At 41.0% G+C, this 23,278-nt stretch overlaps 1 protein-coding gene across 2 annotated transcripts in view; it reads left to right on the top strand.

Annotated features, from left to right (window-relative positions):
- snx7 (sorting nexin 7) overlaps positions 1-23,278 on the top strand; it is a 70,237-nt gene that overhangs the window by 34,861 nt on the left and 12,098 nt on the right. For both annotated transcript variants that reach the window (XM_074694084.1, XM_074694085.1), the window contains exon 8: positions 197-349. In XM_074694084.1, coding sequence (XP_074550185.1) covers positions 197-349 — 153 coding nt within the window. The remainder of the gene's footprint in view (positions 1-196; positions 350-23,278) is intronic.

Here is a 23,278-nt window from a genome sequence, read left to right as displayed (position 1 = left end):
CATGTTTAGAATATGGGAAAGAAAAATAACCCTCTTCAAAGATGAAACTTGAATCATGGCTAAATGAAGGAGACTTGATAACGTATCTCAATCATTTATGCTGTAAAAAAACCACTTTTAAATCATTTATTAGTATTGTTGAACAGAGGATGAATTCATCATGCTGGGGTGTTTGTCTGGTGTGTTTGACTTGCAGCTGCAGGAGGAGGTGGATGGCCTGGCAGACCGGGTAGAACAAGCCAACAACGCCTTGAAGGGAGACTGGTCCCGCTGGCAAGACAGCATGAGAACTGACCTCAAATCAGCATTTATATGCACTGCTGAGAAGAACGTGGACTATTACGAGAAGGTGAGTCTAAGATTGGAGCCAGAGCTGTAGATGGAGTCAAACTGTGGAGCTGCAGACTGTAAATCTCACATCTTTCTGCAGGATAGCTTTCTCCAGAGGAAAATCCTCAAACTTTTCTCACTGCTGAGCAGTGCCGAGGAAAATATAATCACAGGCTATTTTGTTCCTCATGATGCAAATCACTTGGCTAGCATCTGACCCTGTGGCAGCACTTACGGGCACACAGTGTTCCTGCTGATGGTATGGTTTCAGACTGTTTCTGTGCAAGTTTAAAACTCCTAATAAGAGCTAAAACAGCTCACCGGCAGCAACATTACTGCAGATGTTACACGTGATGATGATTCACGATGTGGGGAACATAAAACAGAGAGAGCTGTCTGTAGCGATGTGATGGAGACCTTCCTATATCTGGATTTATCAGCAGGTAGAGCAGCAGAGGCACAGACATTAAAGCAGAACAATAAAGCTGGTTTCACTACAGGGGGAGAGTACGGCAGTAAGGTTTTCTGGTGCTAATCATTGAGTCTTTTATAGTTTATCCCTGAGCATCGTTGTGTTAGCAGAGGATAGCCGCACCTTCCTCAAACAACTGTTCCCTGAAAAGCTCTGATATAAGTGCTCCTAAAGGTCCTGTGAAAGCTGGTGTTGGTTCTTAAACAGTTTGGGGCTTTTTAAAGTCTACATATTGTAAAAAATCAGACAAAGCTTTTGAAAAGGATCCATTTGTAACAAGCTCCAGAAGCAAACCAAGGATGTTCTGTTTGATTGGTTAAAAGGGCACTTTGTTTACATTTGACATCGTAACCGCTTTACACCTTGAGTTGTGAAGGTGGATAATACCTCAGGCCTAAAAGTTCACACCACGTTTTTATAGATTAATCTAAAGCCCTAAAAAGTAAGGGTGGACGAAAAAAATCAAAAATCAAAAATACCAAGATTCTTTGTTAAACAATATCAAAATCAGGATTCTTTGTCCAAAAACCGATTTTCTTTTTTTTTTCTTTTCAAATTCAAATTCCTCATTTCAGTCATTATTTATAAACTGGATTGTAAAAAGGTTACCACTGTTCTCCAGCAGAAGGTGAAATGCTTCTCTCTGGCTCATGTGATGTGCATTTTATGGAAAAATATGGCTCCTGATATAGTCTGTAGACATTGTCATCATCATTAAACTTTTTCACATGGTCTGGTGTTAAAGAAGCAAACTAAAAATTATAAATATTGAAGAATCCCAATTTCAAATCCACACCCCAAAAATCATAATAGAATTGAATCGCAAGAAAAGCATATCATCCCAGCCCTACTTAAAAATGTTGCTAACATTCTGATTTTGATACATTCAATTTGCTTCTTTTGTACAACGTGGAAAAATCAGACATCACGTACTTTGATCATTTCATAAAAATGAAAATGTTAAGTTTCTTGTTTCAAAGTGCTGAAAGACTTTGTCAGACCCTGATGAAATCTACTTTCCCTCTGGAACAGGCCCAAACCCAACAATATAGGGCTGGGCGATTATGGTAAAAAAAAGAATCCCGATCATTTTAAGTGATATTGAAATCACAATTAATATACACAATTATTCATTTATTCAAAAAATTCAGTACTGATTTAAACACAACTGTAAAGAACCAGCAAGTGGCACATACAGTATTATTGATACACACAAGTCACACACACTCACTGTGGCTGCACATGGAACACAGAAGAGCTATGAAGCACAGGAACTTGCATACATCTACACTGTGTGGCATATTAATTGTTTTTCTTCGATTATATTGTTTTTATGATTGTAAAATGGCAATATTGAAATCACAATTAAAATCCAATTAATTGTCCAGACCTACTACAATATTCAGTTCACTACAGTAAAAATTAAAAAACACCAACAAAAACTGTTATTTGGGGGATAAAAGTTACTTTTTAATCTTGAAAAATAGCCCTGTTTTTATTTTTCTTTATTGTTTTCTTAATTACTTAGACACAACACTTAGGCCCTTAATCTGACCCTCCTGTTTGTCCTCAGAGGAATCAGAAGGTGTCAGACCCAGCTCATAGTGAATGTTTAGCACTGATCATTGAATGTTGTTCAGGGTTTAACAATATTGTTGATGTTGCGTTTCAGTCATGGTTAGCTGTGGCTTTTTTTTTTCAGATGAAAAAATAAAAAACAAAACAAAACAAAAAAAGCAATTGCTCTTCTTCTGGCACTAGGTGGCAGCACCTTCCGCGAAATAACTTGAAGCACTTCATCGCACTCAGTTTTTACTTCAGGCAAAGTTCTAGCTTGTGTTGTACGTCACTTTGGACAAAAGCATCTGCGAAATAAGTCGAATTGTAGTAAATTGTATAATTATTATGTGGTTGTAGGATAATTTTCTCTTGCTTGTTACATGTGTACATCTTAGCCGGGCCAAACTGGCACATGTTCATTTTTAGGCTTTTATTCAGACGTTGAACATCATGGAGGAGTGAGAGTACGACGTGTAGTGAACAAAAGCAGGACTGAGGAAGAAGGGGAGGAATTAAGGAGACACAGCTGTATACTCATCAGTGCTAGAGGCACATAGCTGTAAAGTTTCCTCCAGCTAACCAGTGTTTGGACTGTTTCAGTATGTGACATTATAGGTCAGCAAGAAGGCATACTGCTGCCCACCATACTGGAAGCAGACATACTTTAGTCAATAAATTGATTCCAGTCTGGAGTTTTTACACTCGAACAAGGACAGTGGTTGGGTTAGACTTCATAATCAAGCTTTAGTTAGACTTACCGTGTTTTACTGTGCGTGTAAATGTACTGAAGAGGACAGGACACATGACTGATTCCCCCTTAAAGCTACTCTCGTCAGCAGTTTGGGACAAAAACAAAAGAAACAAGACATTGGGGACTAGCAGGAGAGGTTAAAGACTTAAAGTAGTCTACAACAGAGACTTCTGAGTCATGAGCACTTAATGAAGCAGTGTGTGGAGCATGGCTGTGATAAATGGAGAAGAAAATGTCACAGTTAGTAACAAAGCAGAAGAACTTGTTCCTCTCCATTAGTGATATTATTCAGTTTAATCTGACTGATAACAACAAGTGGTGGGCGGTAAATTAGTTTAAGCACCATCACTGGAGTCACACTCTGCTGAGGTTCTGTAATACCACCATTACCAGCGTAAACACAGCTTTTGGTTTTACTGCACACAGGGGAGATTTACTTCCCTAACACCTGCAGGGTTGGAAATTAGCATCCAGCAGCCACCAAATGCTCATTTTTATGCACTGACTGTTGGATTTGTTCGACCTACCAGCCGTAGCAGTGGGTAAGTAAAAGAGATATGACAGCATGATTTGAGACAAACACGTGTTGAATCTGGGTTTAGAGGTCCTCGTGGTATGGAAGGTGTTGGTAGCTACATTTACATGCAGTCAATATTCAGGTTAAGGTCAATATTCTGGTTTCTGAAACCTGTTTACGTGTAACATCTTGACGCACTTAGAACATCATGACGCAATGCGTGTTATTTCCGCTTTGAATAGAACTTCATTGTCATTGTAACAAGTACAATGAAATTGAAGTCAAAGCAGCAATCAAGAAAACAAAAGTAAGAAAGTGTATAGAAAGTGCAAAAAGGTCCATAAGAAAATAGCTGCTGACAGCTTGTCCATCGTTCTCCAGTTCAGCCAGCCTCCACCTCCACAGGGTCCAGGACTGAGCTTCTTCTTCAGCAGTCTGTTCAGTCTCTGTCTCCTGGATCCTGTCTGCTCACAGCAGGTGAAGCTCTTCCATTGTGGCGTTGGTGTCTGGTGTTAGCTCTGTTAGCCATGTCTGTGAATAGCATGATGCTACTCTGCCTTCTGGTATTCCCTCTGGTGCTGGGTAAGCACAGCTAGCTTGTCCATCTTATTGGAGATAGATCTTATGTTCCCAATAACGATGGATGGAAGGACAGGTTGATCCCGTCACTTCTTAGCTCACACCTGAGAACCAACAGGTCGTCCTCACCTCCTTCTCATCACATTATGGGAAGACATCGGGCCTTACACCAGTTAGCATTGACATGCTACAGGCTGCTAACAGCTGAGTTTGCATGTAAACAATGCAGCCATGGTTACATGTAGGATCTCCAGACAAACACAGGAGCAAAAATAGTAAAAATATCACTGAAGCCACAAAAAGTTTAGTGTCCATGACCAACAAATGAGCCATACAAAGTGATGATCCACGCCAAATACGAAGACTCTGAAAAAGAGACCAAAAAAATTACAAGAAACAAAGAGGAGAGGGCGGCTGCAAAAGGCAGCCAAGGCCAACAGGGCGGCACCTTTGCCTGGTGTTCACATTGCTACAAAAGGATTATTGCTAATATTCCATATATGAAAGGGTTAACGACTGCATGTAAATGCATCTAGTGTTTACATGAAAATCAATCTTTGTAAAAGGGTCATATAAAACTGCTCTCTCTGTGATATGTTAGAAGGGTTAATGTTAAGCTCTGTTTCCATCAACCAGTCCAGTTTGGATCTGTACAGTTCCGTACGGGTTGGATCAGTAAAGCCTGATCCTGTTTGTGATTCCACAGCCAACCGTGCCGTTCTTCGTAGGGGGCCTATAAGCCAAATCCTGATAGCCTCATCAGCTCCATAATATCTGACACCATAGCAGCGCGACACAGCTGATAAATCCAACAATAAGAAAATGTGACATAGTAAAGAGCAAAAATTTAACAAAACAAGCAATTTGTCTTCTTTGTGATGGACATGTGACTTTGTTAAAGACCAATCAAGCTTTGTTTCAAAGAAGGCTGTGTGCCACCAGGAGAAATACACTGCCCGCTGACACACAGGAAGTGACCATTCTTTGCACCAATCAACGGACTGCAATGTTTCTAGCTCCACCTTCTGGGATTGGATCAGTATGTGTAGCACCCCAACAGAAGGGCACCAAAAAGTGTTACGGTACGGGTCGGTAATTTGGAGACCTGTCCCAGTTTTAGTCAAAGGAAACATCACAAAATGCGTGTTGTACAGAGACAAACCAAACCGAACTGCTTGGTGGAAACGTGGCTTTTAGTGATTGGGTTGCTCTAGCAGAGAGACCCCAACACTAAGCACAGGGGTCTTATTGGTTGTTGGGGAACCCCTAAAAAGACTTCAGGATGTCACAAATAAATAATTTTCCCAGTTTGATCTGAAAGATGTCGACTGGCCTTCTTTCAGGCTGACCTAAAACCACTCCAACACCTTGATGATAAACTTTATAATACAAGACCCTAGTAGTTAGTCAGCTGAATGGGAGCAGCATCCCTGCACAGCCCCAAAGTCTGACACCAGCTTGGCTTCAGTGTTTAGTTAATTCTTTTTACGCTTAGGAACAAGAAATCAAAGTGCCATCAGTATCAGGATGTTGTGTTTGAAATGATAGGTCTCTCAGCCAAAAATAGTGGTTTTGTTTCAGAACCAGTGGAGCAGAGTGAGGGGAAGAGGGTACTGAAGAGACCAACATCCCCTGAATACCCATCATCCTCAGAGCTCTACTCGCTGCCTCAGATTTAGTGAAAATGACAGACGATGTCATCGGTGGCGAGGAACAGGGAGACGATTCAGAAATTGTTGATGCTCCAGCGACTTTTAAATCTGATTCGTGGAAACATTTTGGTTATCCCACGTCAAGTAAAGAGACAGGAGAAAAAGGCGATAGACAAACAACAAAGACATTACGCAAACACTTCCCGACTGTGGTGACCTACACCTCGGAGGAATATGGGTGTAAGGGGGAGTATGAAGAGACGCTGTTTGGCAAAGTGTCTCCCTGAAAAGTCTGGAGAAAAGAAAAAAGTGCAGCCAGGTCAAAAGACTCTAAAGGAGCGTTTACAGGTTCACTTCCTAATGAGAGCCGAGAGCTGGAGAGATAAAATTATGTGTGTCACAGACATAGAGCCGTTTTCTTTGGCTGTCAGCAGAGAAATCACAGGTCACACACTGCGAGCAGCTCTCTACAGAGAGCCAAAGGTTGAAGTTACACAAAGCCTCAGACAGGAAGATGAGAGGAGCTCATGAGCTGCTCATGTAGAGCTCTATGAATCATTTTTTTAAAAAGCATTTTGCTTCCAAACCATTGTCTTTTTTAACATATAAAGAAATGTCACACTGTTCTTGTTATCCAGTATTCTCATATTGTGAGGTTTTGTTATCAGTACATCCCTGTGAATAGGACACGGATTCTTTTGTGATGCTACAAATCATTTTCTGGCAGACAGGCTATCTAACGTCACAGTTTCTCTACAGATAACACATCAGTAGATCGGAGTATCTGAGCCGTGTCATTTTTTTATCAGAGACTGTGACAGTGGGTACTTTCTATGCGTGCCTGCTGAGTGTGTGTATGCGTGTCTGCATATGTGTGTGTGCATGATTCCTTGACATAATTGGGATCTCTCTCCAGGGCCTCTCTCTGCAGGGGAAGGCCATCTCGCCTGGCCGCTCCCCGCAGCAGCCCTGATGACATCACTCATCACCCAGCACACTGGCCTAAGGCACGCTAATGCAATACAAAGGAAAAGAATGAGCACCAGTGTGTGTTTGTTTGAGTGTGTGTTTGAAATGGGTGTGTATGGGAGAGCCCAGAGAGCTGTTTGTTTCCTCATGTGAAACACACAGAAAGTGATAATATTAGGGAAGTGCACTCGTAAACAATGCATCGTGCCTGATGCAGGCCTGGACACAGCAGGGGAATTAGGCCACTGTTACATATTCATGAGCCGTACCTCACATAAATTTAGCTCTTACCTTCACTTGTTCCACAAATGAAATATTAATGATACTAAAAGGTTCCTAATCTGTGCTCTGAAAAGATTCAAACATAGTGTTGTGTTTTAATGTTGGAAAGAGGTTCCCCTTTACTTGCAAACCTGATCATTACATAATTAAACCAAAAACAAAGCAAAACAAATATTACTTTGAATGGAGCTGCTTCTTGAGGTAATCTTTAATTTTAGCCACTTGAAGGCTTCAGAAGTCTCCCAAATCAAATATTCTGGAGTTGCTTATTTGTTGAATGTGAGCTGTCAACTTAATGCAACTTCAGCTACATGTTTTTTTCCCCTCTAATTTAATTCAGAATAGAATAGAATAGAATAGAATAGAATAGAATAGAATAGAATAGAATAGAATAGAATAGAATAGAATAGGCTGTACTTTATTCTCTATCCATGGTACTCTATCATTCCATAGTCAGCCAGTCTCCACCTCCACAGGGTCCAGGACTGAGCCTCCCCAGCAGTCTGTTCAGTCTCTGTCTCCTGGATCCTGTCTGCTCACAGCAGGTGAAGCTCTTTCAATGTGTCGTTCCTATCCTGTGTTTGCTCCATTCGCTTCAGATTAGCCATATCTGTGAATAGCATGATGCTACTCTGCCCTCTGGTATTCCCTCAGGTGCTGGGTTAGCATGGCTACCTCGACCATCTTATTGGAGATGGATTTTACTTTCCCCACAACGATGGATAAAAGGACAAGCTAATGGTATTAGACACCACAGTGCCAGCACGTGGTCCTCACCTCCTCCTCAGCTCGTAGGTAACATTGGTCTTAGCACTGGTTAGCAACAACATGCTATGGGCTTCTAACAGCTGAACTTGCATGGGTACATAATGGAACTATAGTTACACATAGGATTCCCTGACACACTTGGAAACAAAAATAGTAAAAACACCACTGCAAACATAACCTAACCTGACACGCCAGACGAACAGTTTCATATATCCCCCACGGAAATATTTCACTAGTCCATCTGGGTAGCAGCTCTTCCGATTTGTTTTCAGAGGCAGGACTTTAAAAAAAATCAGCAGCTGGTGATTGGACGACCGTTCTGATTAACACACTCACCACGGACCAATCCACATCAAGCCACTATGCCGGTATGACGTAGCTTATGTGAGCCGATGCTTCTGAGAAACAATTGATGAACAACTACTGAATCACAAGAAACAGCTGTGAAAAAGGCATTAGACGACAGCTTCCGTTTTTATAAATTTGACTTAAGAATCAAAGGAACTCTGACAAGTACGAAAGTCTGCTGACGTCACGTCTGCTCCCACGTCTCCTGCCTCTCTTCCCTGATTGGGCCGGTCAGAATTTAGCCGAGTGAATTTGTTGGTCAATGGAGCCTGACAAGATGGACCTGCAGGAGTTCAGGAACTGAATCCGGCAGGTCCACCTGCTCTGCAAGGTTAGACATAACCAGCTTGGTGCTAACAAATGAGACATAACACGGTTCCAAATACAAAGATAACTAAAACAATAGGATGAAAATGAGAAAACAAAGGAATCATTGATACAAATATTTTATAAACACCCATGCTATGTCACCTTGTTGATAAAGTAAGTAAATATGGATTGATTGATTGATTGATTGATTGATTGATTGATTGATTGATTGATTGATTAGTTGAAGTATTTTATTCAAGAGGCCCCCATATATGGACAAGCAGGTGAAGCTCAAGTTGCTTAAGTGGCTCACTGGTAGAGTCAACGTCTCAGTCAGAGTTGGTAGAGCTGCTAATTATCTAAACTTAGGAATTTAACTTTGACCAAAGTTAACTGGATTATCCAAAGCATTGGTCCTCTTCCACCTTCGGCCTGTTGTCCTCTCTCCTGGATCCACCAAAAAAATGTCTGATTTCCATGGAGCCATTGTTCTGCTAGTTAGAGCTAAAACACAAACAAAATGGAGTAACATTTTCTCTTCACTCTCAAAATACTACAGCAGTGCAGACATCCTGGTTTTGATCGTGGGAAAGTTAGTCCCAGCCAAATGAAACAGACAAAATGAGCTAAATGGTTTTCTGAATGAGACTTTTAAAGCTTGTTGAGCTCACTGTGAGTTGCTTTATTGGATTAGTGTACTTGTTGTGAAACATGTTGGCTCTGTTCTGTGTTCCTGTGTGTGTATGTGTGTGTGTAAAAGTAGGTGAGAAGTAAATTTAGCACTCAATAACTCTCTGCTGACAGCTTCTTGGAAACCAGCCTTTTGTCTCTCTGAGTCTTTTGTCACTTTCAGCGGCTGGGACTGCTTATCAATCCAGCCTGTTAGAAAAAGACTGCTGTCCACATTGATCTCAGATAAAACCCATCACCTTCTTTTTCTGTATACCGTCCCAGAACGGAACTACAAACAACAACTTGTCTGAAGCAGAACAGATCAGATCAACAGCTCTTTGATTTGTGAGCAGTGGATGTGAAATGATTGGACGTCTACATTTACACAGTGGTCTGAACTTTTATGACTCAGCAGAACATGTCTCAGTGAGAAAGAAAAGATGTGAAGTTTGTTACAATAATTCCTAAAGAAGTGATGATAGATGGAAGTTCTGTTCATACCCTGGTTCGGTCCATTCCTCAAAAAGTTTGTCAGGTAAAGCATGTGTGATATCCTGCACATAGCGTCCTTATTCATACCCTAAACAAACTTTCTTTGGACTGCTTTGCTAATACTTCCTTCAACCTGCAGGTTAGATACTTTTCCTCACTCAGCTGCAGCACACTGAACGGCTTAAAAGTCACCTGCATGTGTACAAATATCAACAACGGTGTGTTTAGGCTGTTTGGTCCTGAACTCAATTTCACGCACTTTGACTCAAATACTTAAGGCTCAGAGGGACACCATTCAGTGTGAATGAAAACTGAAAATAGCATCTCGGCACCCCACCTTGTGACTAAAGACTTAAACGGAGCTCTGTGGCATAACATGGAGACGTGGAGAAATGCTGAAGTGATGCAAATAGTCATTTAATGTGCAGCAGAACCAATCCAATCTCACAGCACAGCTGCTCTGTAGTCCACTGAACAGCGTCATTGAGGGTAATACACCGTTGCTGACAAAACCTGTGCGTCCTTGGCCTGGAAGCACCGCTTATAAACTCAGAGGTATTAACAAAGTTGCTCCAGCGTCTTCTTCTATGGCTGTCAAACTAACTTATAACACACATCAAAATTGCTCACAGTTTTGCTTAAAAACAAGGTCATTTGGTGATTTACAGTATGTTCGTACCATAAAGCAGTAGAGGTGTGAAAAAATATTGATACAGCAAGATATCGCAAAACTTTGACCTATGATAAAATATCAGTATTTCAACTCTTAAAGGCAGGGTTGGCAGTCCTGAAAAAGTAGCATGAATTTGAATGTAGCATCTCGTCAGGACTCCACCTAGCCCCTCCTCCCCCTCCCCTTGGGGCTCCTCCAAAGCAACGCCCCCGCTCACATGCACGGGCGCAGCTGATTCGCAACTATGATTGTGAATGACTGAAAGACGGACTCAGCACATCATTTTATGTTTTGCAGTATGTCGAGTCATGTCTCATTTAGAGGCAAGGAAACACCAAAATGTTAAAACGTAAAGTTAGAAAACAAATAACAATTAGTTAGTACACGCAACTGTCACGCGAGCATTATCCACTTTATCTATGACACGATATAAGGGGTAAAGCTATTATACAAATAGTACATGTACATTTTTTTCTAGGACTTACTAAATATCACAATATTTTTTTGCTTGTCAGAGCCCCTGTGGTGAGAGTTTATTAGACTCTGATCCGGACTACAGCCCAGAGCCAAGTACCTCATCGCGTCAGAGGGGACAGGCCCGAGGTCAGTCAAGAGGGGCAGTCGGTAGAGTGCAAACCTGTTCACTGCTAAACTCAGGAACACACATTGAGTCAGAGGCAGTGCACGTCGTTGAAATGTTCGAGCAGGAGGAGGGCAAAACAGCAGGACCGGATTTGATTGGTTTAACAGATTGTATCCTAAGCAGTATTGTATCCTAACCAGTATAACAAAAAGTGTATCTAAATCAAACTAATACAAAATAAAACATTAAGTATTTATAAGCAACTGTGGTATGATGTACCCCTAAATTGACTGTTTTTATTTTCAACTGTTTTCTTTGTCCGAAATAAACTGAAACTGAAACTGAAATTGAAATATAATCTCAAAGTATATTCAAAATTTCCTATTCCTGAACTTGAAGATGTGAGTTTGACGCTGTAAACATCACCGTTTTCTCGCTATTCTTGGATCAGTTAGTTTACACTGCAAAAAAACTTCAATATTTTCTAGTGTTTTTGTCCTATTTTCTGTAGAAAATGTATTTTTAGCTTGAAATAAGTTGAGAAAAATCTGCCAATGTAAAAAGATAAAAGTTACTTGTATTAAGACATTATTCTAGTGTCAAGCAAAATTTTGTTATTGGCAGATTTTTTTTGGATGTTTCAGGCAGTTCAGACCTTGTTTTTTGTCTATAAATAGCATGGAACAAGACATTTTCTGGACCTATCAGTTGAATGTAGCTATAAAAAAGACATGTTTTAGTTGAAATAAGACAAAACGTTTGATAAGACCTCAGTTTTTTTGTAGTGTAAAATCATTTTAAGTTTATTTTTTACAGTTTAGTAGAGTAATAGAACAATATAGTAGTCGTGTTTTGTGCCAAGTTAGACTTTTTTAGTAACATTAGTTACACCAAGTGACATTTATCAGTTTTCGCCAACTGACCACGTCTTTCAACCAATAATTTTTTATGTAACATTAATTTAATGTCATCGTAGTTAAAGTCACAAACTTGATGCACTTTATGTTTTCAAGTTACGTGTATGTATGAAACACTGCATCTGACTTCTTTTATTTCAAACACAATAACCTAGAAAAGTTGTTTCCAATCAAACATCCCAATATATCACAATATTCTGGTATCGTGATATCATTGTATCATGACCCAAGTATCTTGATGTTAATTGTATTATGAGGTTTTTGCCGAAACTCACCCCTATGAAGCAGTTGAAAGAAGAAAAACAAGGCCACCCTCACTGATTTCACTATATCTTTGGGTTAAACTGAAGAAACATGAACCAAACTATCAGATTTGGTCCTGTTGGTCTGAGCCTATCTCTGGTGTGAGTGCGTTTAAATCAGGTCGTTGCTAAAATAAAGCATGCCTGCTCGGCAAAGCTCTTGTTGCAATGCAAAAATGTTCTCTTGAAGCATAAAATCCCTCCATGGAGGATGATTTCATACCTTGCCCAAAGCGGGGTTAAACCAGATTAACACATTAAATAGACTTTTCTTTGATGGGAGGCTGGCTATCTCTAATGAGAGAATCCTTTACTGTGGTATCAGTCAAAGAAAAAGAGGAAGATGCTTCTACGCCTGTTCTTCATGAGGAAACCTCAGATGAGTCTCCAGCCCTGTTTGGCCAAGATTTAGTTCTGTTTCGTTGGTAAGATCATTTTAATAATGCATATTCAATGATTCTGGTCCCATCCGGAGCACATGTGGTGTGTGATTTTCCTCCCCCCTTCTCCTGGTGTTAATTACAGCCCCAAATACCTGCTGGTTTCTGACACACTTGTCAGTCCTCTGAGAAATGTATTCTACTGAATAAAACCCAGTGTTTCTAAATGTATGCAGAAGTTTTGCATATAAAGAGTTTCAGTTCCTGTTTATTTTTATCCACACAGATCCAGACGGAGCTGTGTCGGGTATAAAGAAAGAATATTTCAATATTTGTAAAGGCCAGATGGACGTACTTTCCCCCAAGCATTGCTTTCTTTAGAATCCCAACATCCAGACATATGTTGATGGAAGAAGAAGCCTTTAGAGACAGATGTGGATATAAGCGTCTCTCTAAATGTCCGACTGTGTGCCCCATATTTTTACTCATACTGCTATGTGAAAAATTTCAGAATCTTATTTAAATGAGATAAAATTAGAGCGCAAAAAGCTTGTGGTCACACTTGCTTAATTAACTTGACTTTGGAGCAGAGCTTGATGACGAGCTGATCATTTGAATCAGGTGTGTTGGAGCCGGGTAACACCTAAAACATGCAGGGCAGGAGGTCCTCCAGGAACAGGGTTGGGTAACACTGATCTAGGGCAACGTCTGGTTGGAGCGTGTTTGGGTTAAGTTGGAATGGACAGTGTGGCCGCACCCTAAAATGTGCCTGGTGGGGCACTTCTAAAGTGTAAATACGTCTGCATCAGCTTCACTTCTTGTGGCTGCATGGTTGCTGCTAGATAACACCTTTACAACTTCCTCCTTTCTACTGTCTGAGTTTCACTATTGAGCCAAGGACTAATTCTGCTAAGGAGCATGACTAATAAGATCGTACAACCATTTCAATTAAGAACGTCCCTAAAGTCCAAACACGGCTTGCTTCATTATGTTAATAATATCGATAACAACTCCAAATTGATTTATTCCCAGGTACTCCCTCTCATGTTCACACAGGACAGTCTGTAACATACACAACGCTAACAGTTGCTCCCCACTGTGGGCTACTTGAAAGCATGAGCTCAGTCTTTGCTGTGTGTTGATATTGTTATTCAGGTGCAGCTGTAGGAAAGTGCAGCCATGGGGCCTGTGAATGATTTATTGGAGAGGAGCTCAGAGAGGCGGCCTATAAGAATCTAATAAGACACCAGCACCTGGGAGGGCTTTATATCACCTTGGTGGGGTGTAGGGCAAAACTCGGAAATGGGGAGAGGGTTGAGTGGAGGTGGATGGGGAGGTAGAGGTAAGAGAGCAATGTGACAAGAGGGGGGTATAAAGACAACAAGAAGGAAGGATGGGTGAGGAGGGGGGAGGAAGTGATAAAAGTAGGATATGATGTGATATTTTATAAGCAATAAAACTCTGTTTAGTGACCGTTGCCATTTAGTGCTGATATATTTTATCCAAGCAGCCTCTGAGCGCAATGATTTTTAGTATTTGGGGAAATTCTCATCTGCTTTTATTTTCTCATTTTCTACCTTTTAGAGATTTCTGTTCGAAAAGTTATCTTTGTGTAATTCAAGTCAATACAAGGTGGTAACATTTTGTTGCATTGCTTCAATCAGTGAAGAAAGTTAAGCAACGTGAGGTTAAGACTTGAATCAACGACAGAACACCACCAAGGCATCACTTCAACCGTCAAGTCCTTCTGACAGTTATTCCCAAATGACACGCATGCAGCATTAATACAGACTGACAGTGGAGCAAGCAAGGGAGTGCAGACGAGAAGAGGGGAGCAGGCCAACCCTCACCTCACCTCACCTTACCCTGCCTTACCTTAGCTTACCGTGCACAAACATTTCCTGTATCAACTTTTTGTAGTTATTGTGAACTTGGTTCAGTGTCACAGAACTTTAGATATGACATGACACCAGTCCTGAGGTCATCACGCACCCACAGAGCAGCTAATGCTTGCATGCAGTATTTTAATCAGTTGTCTTAAAAGCTTTCATTTGAAGCAGAATGGCTGCTTTGCATGAAGAGCCGAACACGGTCGCTCAGATCCACATGTTGCACCTCTTTGTGCTCGGCCTGTTTACACTTGTTGAAAGATTCAGTCACAGATGGAAAGTTCTGTTCGTCTGTTGACATTGGAAGTGTCTTTGTTCCAGCGATGACTTGAAACCAAGCTGCCTCAGAGCAGTGAGAAGAAGCAGAGTTCTCGTGTGTGTGGGGGATGAGAACGAGGCGAGTGTGTGTCTACATGAGATGAAAACTTTGGGTGTGCTGAGGCCTAATGTTACCTGACAGCTGTGTGGTCTATCAGTGAAGTGTGTTGACAACACTGTTAACTTCAGTCGGTATTCAAAGTGACAAACACACATAGATCTGTATTACACACACTGGACTGTATCCTCACTGCACTGGGTTGTTACAGACCATAACGAGCTCTCACACACTTACATCCAGGTGCCGTGTCTGCCTTCAGGGAGTTTGGATAGCAAAGTAAATTGTCCACTACAGCACAGTAGGGGTTGTACGTCAGTTGCAGAGCTTTGGTTCATTCACTCACTCATACCAGTACAACACATTTTAACAAAAGTCTTTGACAACACATAACACATCACTGTCCCCAGTTCACCACTGGAGAAGATAGACTGTCCCTCTTCTACTGTCATACAGCAACGTAACTGTCCAAGCACTTTGACGGGTGGTTCTGGGAGTAAGAATGACCAATAATGGTCTCTTAAGAGTGGAAATTGACAACTCTGGATTAGGGCTGCAACTAACAATTATTTTAGTAATCGATTATTCTGACGATTATATTTACGATTAATCGATGAATCGGAAAAAAGAAAGGATGAAATGCATGAGTAAAATTCAAAAAACCAAACATGCATTGTTATTTTAGTTGATGACTATTGTTTGCTTAAAGATACCGTATTTTCCGCGCTACAAGGCGCACCTAAAAGCCTTCAGTTTTCTCAATAGGCGACAGTACGCCTTATAATCCGATGCGCCTTATATAGCCCTACCATAGTTAGAGGGCGTCGCCAGAGTAACAGCGGTAAGCAGTAAGAACCTGTAAAGAGGAATTCTGCTAAGTGCTAACATTAGCTCACAGGCTGGCCCGAGCTTCTTCTCTTGTTATTTGTTAGAGCAATACAGCGCCCCCCAAAGGTCTGGCATTTGAACTGATCTCTGGAAAAGGCTTTTGTGGACGTCAGAAACGGCTTCGTCTTTACAGCACACTTTTTTTGAAAACGGCACAGAAAATAGTAGGATAGGAAAATATGCGGCTCCATGTGGATGTAGCCTGAGTTTGACTGACTAATCTGACTGTTTTGTTGACATTCCCTTTAGCGCAGCTCTATCTAGTGGATGCATAACGCAACCCCAGCCACTTATAGCTTCTACTCTATTCGCCTTATAATGCGGTGCACCCTATAGATGAAAACAGTTTTCAAATAGGCCATTCATTGAAGGTGCGCCCTATACTCCGAAGCACCATGTAGTGCGGAAAATACGGTATATACAAAGAAACAACATATCTGAACATAATTGAACTGACCAGATGCTTCATTTATAAAGTTTAGAAGTGATTTAAATGTATTGTCACTTAAAGAAAAAATATTGTTATGTCATCAGATTAAGAACTTATTGGGCCAAAAAGGCAAATAAATAAAAATGTGCACTCAATCTTTTCACCAGGTCAAACAGCACACCCATTCTGCTCTACCCCTATCTGTAGCAGTTAACGCTAATGCTGGTTTGATGAACTCCTTGTGGTTTTAAACGGGGTGAGGGTTTAATAAAAAGACTAAACGAGTCCTAAAAGACATACCATGCATTTCGTAACATATGAAAGGAGTGTATGTGGGATTTTGGTACCAATTTCAATGATGAGCCCAACATGTTTACATTTTAAGTGCTGGATCATTGCAGTCATACTGCCATGCCAAGGGTCATTTGTCCAAGCACTGCAGTTAACATTCTGTGTTACATAAATTCTCTCAAACTCTGGAAATTTTTGGATTAACGGCTTCTCCGGCTCTGCCATTATTCCCGTGTTTTCTGTTTCCCTCACCTGCTGGCTCAGCTTCTCCTCCTCCACGCTGATCTGTTTACATGTGACACATCCAGCCCCACAGCCCAGGTAATCTACACACCAGTCCAGTAAGTGGCGGTAATGCACCTTCATCTCGTTGCCAACCGCTAGATAATCCGACAAATAGGAAGAAGAGGAATAAACTGAAAACAAACTAATACACCAGTGGCACAGCACGGTGCATCGATTATGGTAAAACGTTGTTGACGCTTTCACTAATCGATTTTTATGAATTTTATCAATTCATCATTACAGTCCTACTCTGGATAAACATCCACACATCACAACCAACAGTTAAGAGCTTAAAAAAAATCCTCGTCTGATCCAAAGCATCATCCAAAGTTCCTATAGCTCCTAAAGTGACCTTTACTTAAAGCAGTCTGTGGTGAAGGACCTCCACATGGACCACAACATTTTAACAGCAAGGATGAAGGATGATGAAGGAGGGTTCAGTGGGGCACTGGGAAACTTGGAGTCAAAAGTTCAAAGAGAGGACAGTAAGAATATCAGCCGTGACAGAGATCAGGACATGCGTTGCTGTCATGACAGAGCCATCCATCCCTGAGTGCTGAATTAAAGTGACATATAGTGCTTTAGGTTGGAGCAGACTGGGAGGGAGGAGGAGGTGAGTCATACTGCACAGGACAGAATGCTACAAATCATGTTGAACATAACAGAGGAGTGAATACATTAAGAGTATACTGGTGAAGAATAATGGTGGAGTGTTACTTTAGGGTCACAGGTAGTCCAGAGGTAAAACACACACCCTCAGACAGCTGGGATGATGCTGGAAGCAGACATATGAACATGCTGTTCCAGTACTCTGTCGGCAGAGATGTAAAAAGTTGTCAACCTTTGTGTCTGTGACGTTATTGGAGGCTGTTGAGGATTTCTTGTTCAGGTAAAAGCTTGTGGACACTAAACGCATGGGCTGAATCTCAATGTCCCCCTAAACCCTGAGCCCTGAGCACTTACAGACTTAATTGAGATCACCTGGAAAGTGTCTGAGTGCATGAGTCTGCAAGGGCTCAAAATGGTCTAACCCGGATTGGAAGAGCGCTTTGCCACTTCTCATATAGCCTGCACGTGATCATGTAGCTCACCTGAGCAGCAGTATGAACTGTTGAAGAACAAGATTTTAAATTGAAATAATTGACATTTTACCATTACGCTCCCATAAGTCAACACAGTTTATCCACCAAACTGAAAGAAATATGAATATAGACAATCTGAATTAAACTGCAAATACTGTATGTGTAAAGATTTAAATATTTGGGGGATATGTGCACCTCACTTGGTTTGTTAGACCACACTAATCATGGGTATTTTACATATACCTGGCTAGCAGAAAGCTAACTTGCGTTGCCCTTCATCCCATGCTGCTCTCCAAGTTCCTGAAAGTCAAGCCAAGTCCCCCCCCACCCCCCCATGCTACATCCACTATTGTAGCTGCTCTGATTAGCATCTTCCACTTACTATCATCAACATACTTTAGCTGTGTCCCAATTCAGGGACTGCAGCCTACGGAGGCTGTAGCCTTCGGAGGACCCTTTGTAGCCTGTGTAGACCGCAAAGGCCAAACTGAATTGAGACGGTCTGGTCTACAAAGCATTTCTTGTTTGTCACCCTTGACATCACACAGCGCCGCCCTTACCTGTCAGGCTTACATTACTTTTGAGCACGTAAACCCAAACCTCATATTTAAACAGAATGATTTTTACTATCTTTTTATCACTTTGCGTTATTATTATTATTATTATTATTATCAGCATTATTATTATCCCTATTGATATAGTATAGAACCACCATTTACATAAGAGTAAGGCAAAAACGTACATTTTCAACATTTGATCAAGTGCTGGGGGGATGATAGATAAATAAGTATAAAATAAAAGCTGCTCAAATGATTTAATGTCTTTTTTGAATTCCCTATAAAAAAAAAATAAATAAATAAATAAAAACACCAAGTAAGTTTTTTTCCCAAGAGAATTTACATGTATGAACATTATTTTATATAATAATAATAAGATTTCTAAAGAACTATTTTTCGTCAGTATATTACTTGAAAAGAGCCCAAACAACACATTTTCACACAGAAAAACAAAATATTCTTTCACGTTTTACAAACACAATCACATAGTTGTTGCCAGAAATCCTTCATATCTGGATAAAACAGGACTCCTTTGGGAGTTCGGCCGTGTCCATCATGTTCGGCATTCATGCGCAATGAAACTTGGGATATGTGAGGCCATGAAGGATTCACCAAAGCCGGCCTTCGCGGCCCTGAAACGGAGGACGGATTCGTCGGCCGCATTTGGAGGAGCCTCCGTATTGGGACAGCCTCTGACGCACCACTGTGACGTAATCAGTCTTCAAATCCAGCCTCCATAGGCTGCAGCCCCTGAACTGGGACACAGCTGAAGTCACTTGTCCGAGGGCGAGGTGTGATTGGCTGATGTAACCATGTGTACTCTTTGCCCAGAAATGTCCCAACACAACCAAAACATCAACAAACAGGCAGAGGAGGGGGTTGAGGCAGATGCAGACACTGACAAACATGTATAGAGATGCATAGGAGATGATTAAGCAGGTCATATTTTTTCCTGTAAAAGTTGACTTTTTATTTTTAGGAAAATGCTGAACACCTTATCTGTAACATTTTTTTTGGTGATGCATGTCAAGTTTTGGAACAGATTTTTTTGTCAAAGTGTTGCTTTCTGGTGCTGCTGGGGTGTGAAAACAGAACATTACAGACAGATAGAGAAGAGAAAAGCAGATCCTGAGTGTTTCCTCTCTGCCACTATGTGGGCCTGGGTATGTTTGTAAAGACCTCGACGGCTTGGAGATCATTGCATCACCAATGAATAACTACAGCAAGTACTGAAACTAAAGGAAAAGACATTCAGAGTTTTAGTTTCATACTGAAGACATGATGACATGTACGGGCCTGACAAACCTCCTACTCATTCTTTGACGAGTTTCATCTGTACAGTCAGGAATCATGACTCCCTGCTGCTGTAATTTACCAGCATACACCGGCTCGTGAAAGCGCAAGTATCACAGCATATTTAGTCTAAACCATGCTCTGGTAACACTCCTGTGTAGGAGGAACACACTGTGAACGCCAATATTAGCATTTCCATCAGCATGTTGACAGGCGGTTTTCATCACAGTTGTTCCTCTAGCACATTCTGCATATTGTCTTCTAACAGTTAGAGGCGGGAGAGAAATGACAGACAGCCGCTAATGTCGGAATCATTCAACCTATATGGTTCAACATAATAACAACCAAAGATGTCTTCAAGGCAGATTTTCAACCCACTATGTCTAAATTTATATTTTTGGAACCCTGAGATGGGCCTTTCCAACAAACCCAGTTTATTGAGCTTTTTCTCATGTAGCTTAACACAGAGCATGACGTCAAAAGTTCAACACCAGACCAAGAGGGCACATGGATCAGTTTAAGACCTCAGATCAAACAGGCGCACCATGAATTGACCACATGAAACTGCTGGGTACTTATTATTAATGAGGCTAATTAAGTTCTCTCATGTCATTTGTGATGAATGACACTCCTAATATTCCTATTGTAAGCTTCCTGAACATGAGGATTAGGCTCTTCAGTCCAGCCGCAAGTAATGAAACTATCATTCAGTTTGCTTCTGATGAGCTGAGTGTCCTGCTCAACATGTTTGGCAGAAGCAGTCTTGTCAGCATTGCCATGGTTACCTCATAGCAACCGAGTCTCAGCTTAAGAAACAGAATGATATAAATAAATGGATGTTGCTTTTTTTAAGGTCAATAAATATTTCAGATTAGTCTTACTGTCTAATGGGATTTGACAAGCTGTTGAGAGGAAACACTGCTGTTTTGAACTGAAGGTGCCAACAGCTGTGCTTGCTTGTGTGTGTGTATATATATATATATATATATATATATATATATATATATATATATATATATATATATATATATATATATATATATATATATATATATATATCCAACTGCTCATAACACAAATTTCTAATCAGTCAATCACATGGCAGCAACTCGATACATTTAGGCATGTAGACACGGTCAAAACAATCTGCTGCAGTTCAAACCGAGCATCAGAATGGGGAAGAAAGGTGATTTAAGAGACATTGAACGTGGCATGGTTGTTGTTGCCAGACAGGCTGGTCTAAGTATTTCAGAAACTGCTGATCTACTGGGAATTTAACCCACAACCATCTCTAGAGTTTACAGAGAATGGTCCCAAAAAGAGAAAATATCCAGTGAGCAGCAGTTCTGTGGACCAAAATGCCTTGTTGATGCCAGAGGTCAGAGGAGAATGGACAGACTTGTTGGAGCTGATAGAAAGGCAACAGTAACTCAAATAACCACTGGTTACAACCGAGGTCTGCAGAAGAGCATCTCTGAACACACAACACGTCCAACCTTGAGGCAGATGAGCTACAGCAGCAGAAGACCATACCGGGTGACCCTCCTGTCAGCTAAGAACAGGAAACTGAGGCTACAATTCACACAGCAACACCAAAACTGGACAATAGAGGATTGGAAAAACGTTGCCTGGTCTGATGAGTCTGGATTTCTGCTCCACATTCAGATGGTAGGGACAGAATTTGGCATCAACAACATGAAAGCATGGATCCATCCTGCCTTGTATCAACGGTTCAGGCTGCTGCTGGTGGTGTAATGGTGTGGGGGATATTTTCTTGGGTCACTTTGGGCCCTTAGTACCAACTGAGCATGGTTTAGAGTCCACAGCCTACCTGAGTATTGTTGCTGACCATGTCCATCCCTTTATGAGCATGCAGTATGCAGCAGTAGTCAACACCTTACACTGCATGGTCGTTTGATTAAAGGGAAACAGCCAGCTTAAAAAAATAAAGCCTATGCAGAAGTGATAAAAGTTGTGGTTCTTCCAGATTCTGCTTGAGGCTGGCTTCAAAAGACCAGAAAACAAGTGCACACCAAACCAAAAAAAGACCACAGCAGCTCAAAAAGCAGCTGGGTCTGAATGGCTAATTTTACTGTCGGCCCACACTGTACAGGGGGATGATTTTTTTTTTTCTAACTCAGATGTTTAAAAGATAGTGAAATCACATACAGAGGACTGAGATTACAATACTCAAGGGCCCACAGTGCTGGATAAACATTAAGTCATAGTTAATCATTTAAAAACATCATGTTTATGTAAACCAATAAGTTTTTGATCACACTTTGCTTTTATGCTTTTATGAGAAGGTTATCAAAAACAGTGATTAGTTTTGTATCAATAATCCAAAGGCACACAGAGTCATGGGGCTGGTGAGGAGAGAGGAGGGATGATTGGATGCAGCCAAAAAAAAAGAGAGAGAGAGAGAGAGAGAGAGAAAGCATTTGAGCATTTCATCCCACCCTCCACTGGACCATGCAGAAGAGGCAGGAACTCTTTAGACCTGCGAGTGAGTCGCTTCACATACTGTTATGCAAATCAACACTTAGAAATAGAAACAGCTCTAACAGGATGGAATAGTGTAATCCATTGTGTTCACAGCAAGCTGTGTTTGAAGACAAGGTTAACTAACCTAAATAAGAGGAGCACATCTGTCTGTGGGCTGGATGAGGCTTTGCCACTCTGTGTGTTTGTGTTTATGTGTGTTAAAAGGTTGCAGAGAGTTCTCTTGGCATCTGTGCGTATTTTTCCTGATTATCTGTGTTTACATGTTCAGCATCAATGAAGCCTGGAGGATAGCTGTCAGCTAATCAGGCCTCTGCTCTGCTTATAAACCCCGGGATAAGCCCTAATTACTGCTTTGGCCCTTGTTTGTGTAATGTTTTTGTTTTTAATGTGTGTTCACGCGTGTGCATGTGTGTGTGTGTGTGAGGCTGAATTAATCTTCTGTTTTTAATAGAAATTTGCATGTTTTTAATTTTATCAACATATTTTTCCCTTCCCCTATCTTTTATTCTTCATTTCTGTATTTTCAGATTGCATTAAGGTCAGCTACTACATTTGGCTTGAACTAAACACAGAGTAGGTTGTAAGATGAGTTTCATAATGCAAAAAGAAGATTCCTTTTTAAGATCCAACTGGGTGAAATGTGAATTCTTTCTTCTTTTCAATGGTCCTAGAATTTAAATTAGGTATGTACTCCCTTAGAAAAGAATGAAGTTGATTTAATCTCAGGTTTACTGTTATTGTGCGAATGCAAGAGGGGGCATTGTGCTTTTTTTAGCCTGCAATTTGTCCCTCTGGTGCCCCTGTTCGAGCTTTACGTGATTTATAGTTCAGTAAAATTCTAATTTTCTCTCTTTGGTGTTTTAGAAAACCTTTATTTTAGCCTCTGCCTGAAACTCTTCATCTCAGCTGCTGTGTCTTTAATGCCTCAAGTACACGTCAACAGTCCAGCTCCGCTCTGTTGTGTGTTGACTGCATTGGTCAACTCACACCGCCTATGTGTTCAGTCCAGCAAGTCGTTTGATTAACACAGCTGAAGTCACAGACTGAGGAGTTCCTGCTCTTCCCACTCCATTGATGAGTCTCTCTTCATTCATGTTGGGCTGTAAAACCTCAAATCTGCTGACTC

Source organism: Halichoeres trimaculatus, unplaced genomic scaffold, assembly GCF_033239565.1.
Source record: "Halichoeres trimaculatus isolate MK-OKI-2021-1 unplaced genomic scaffold, fHalTri1.1 fHalTri1_scaffold_18, whole genome shotgun sequence".
Taxonomy (NCBI): domain Eukaryota; kingdom Metazoa; phylum Chordata; class Actinopteri; order Labriformes; family Labridae; genus Halichoeres; species Halichoeres trimaculatus.
Note: the sequence above shows the minus strand (reverse complement) of the source record. Positions and strands in the feature narration are given on the sequence as shown.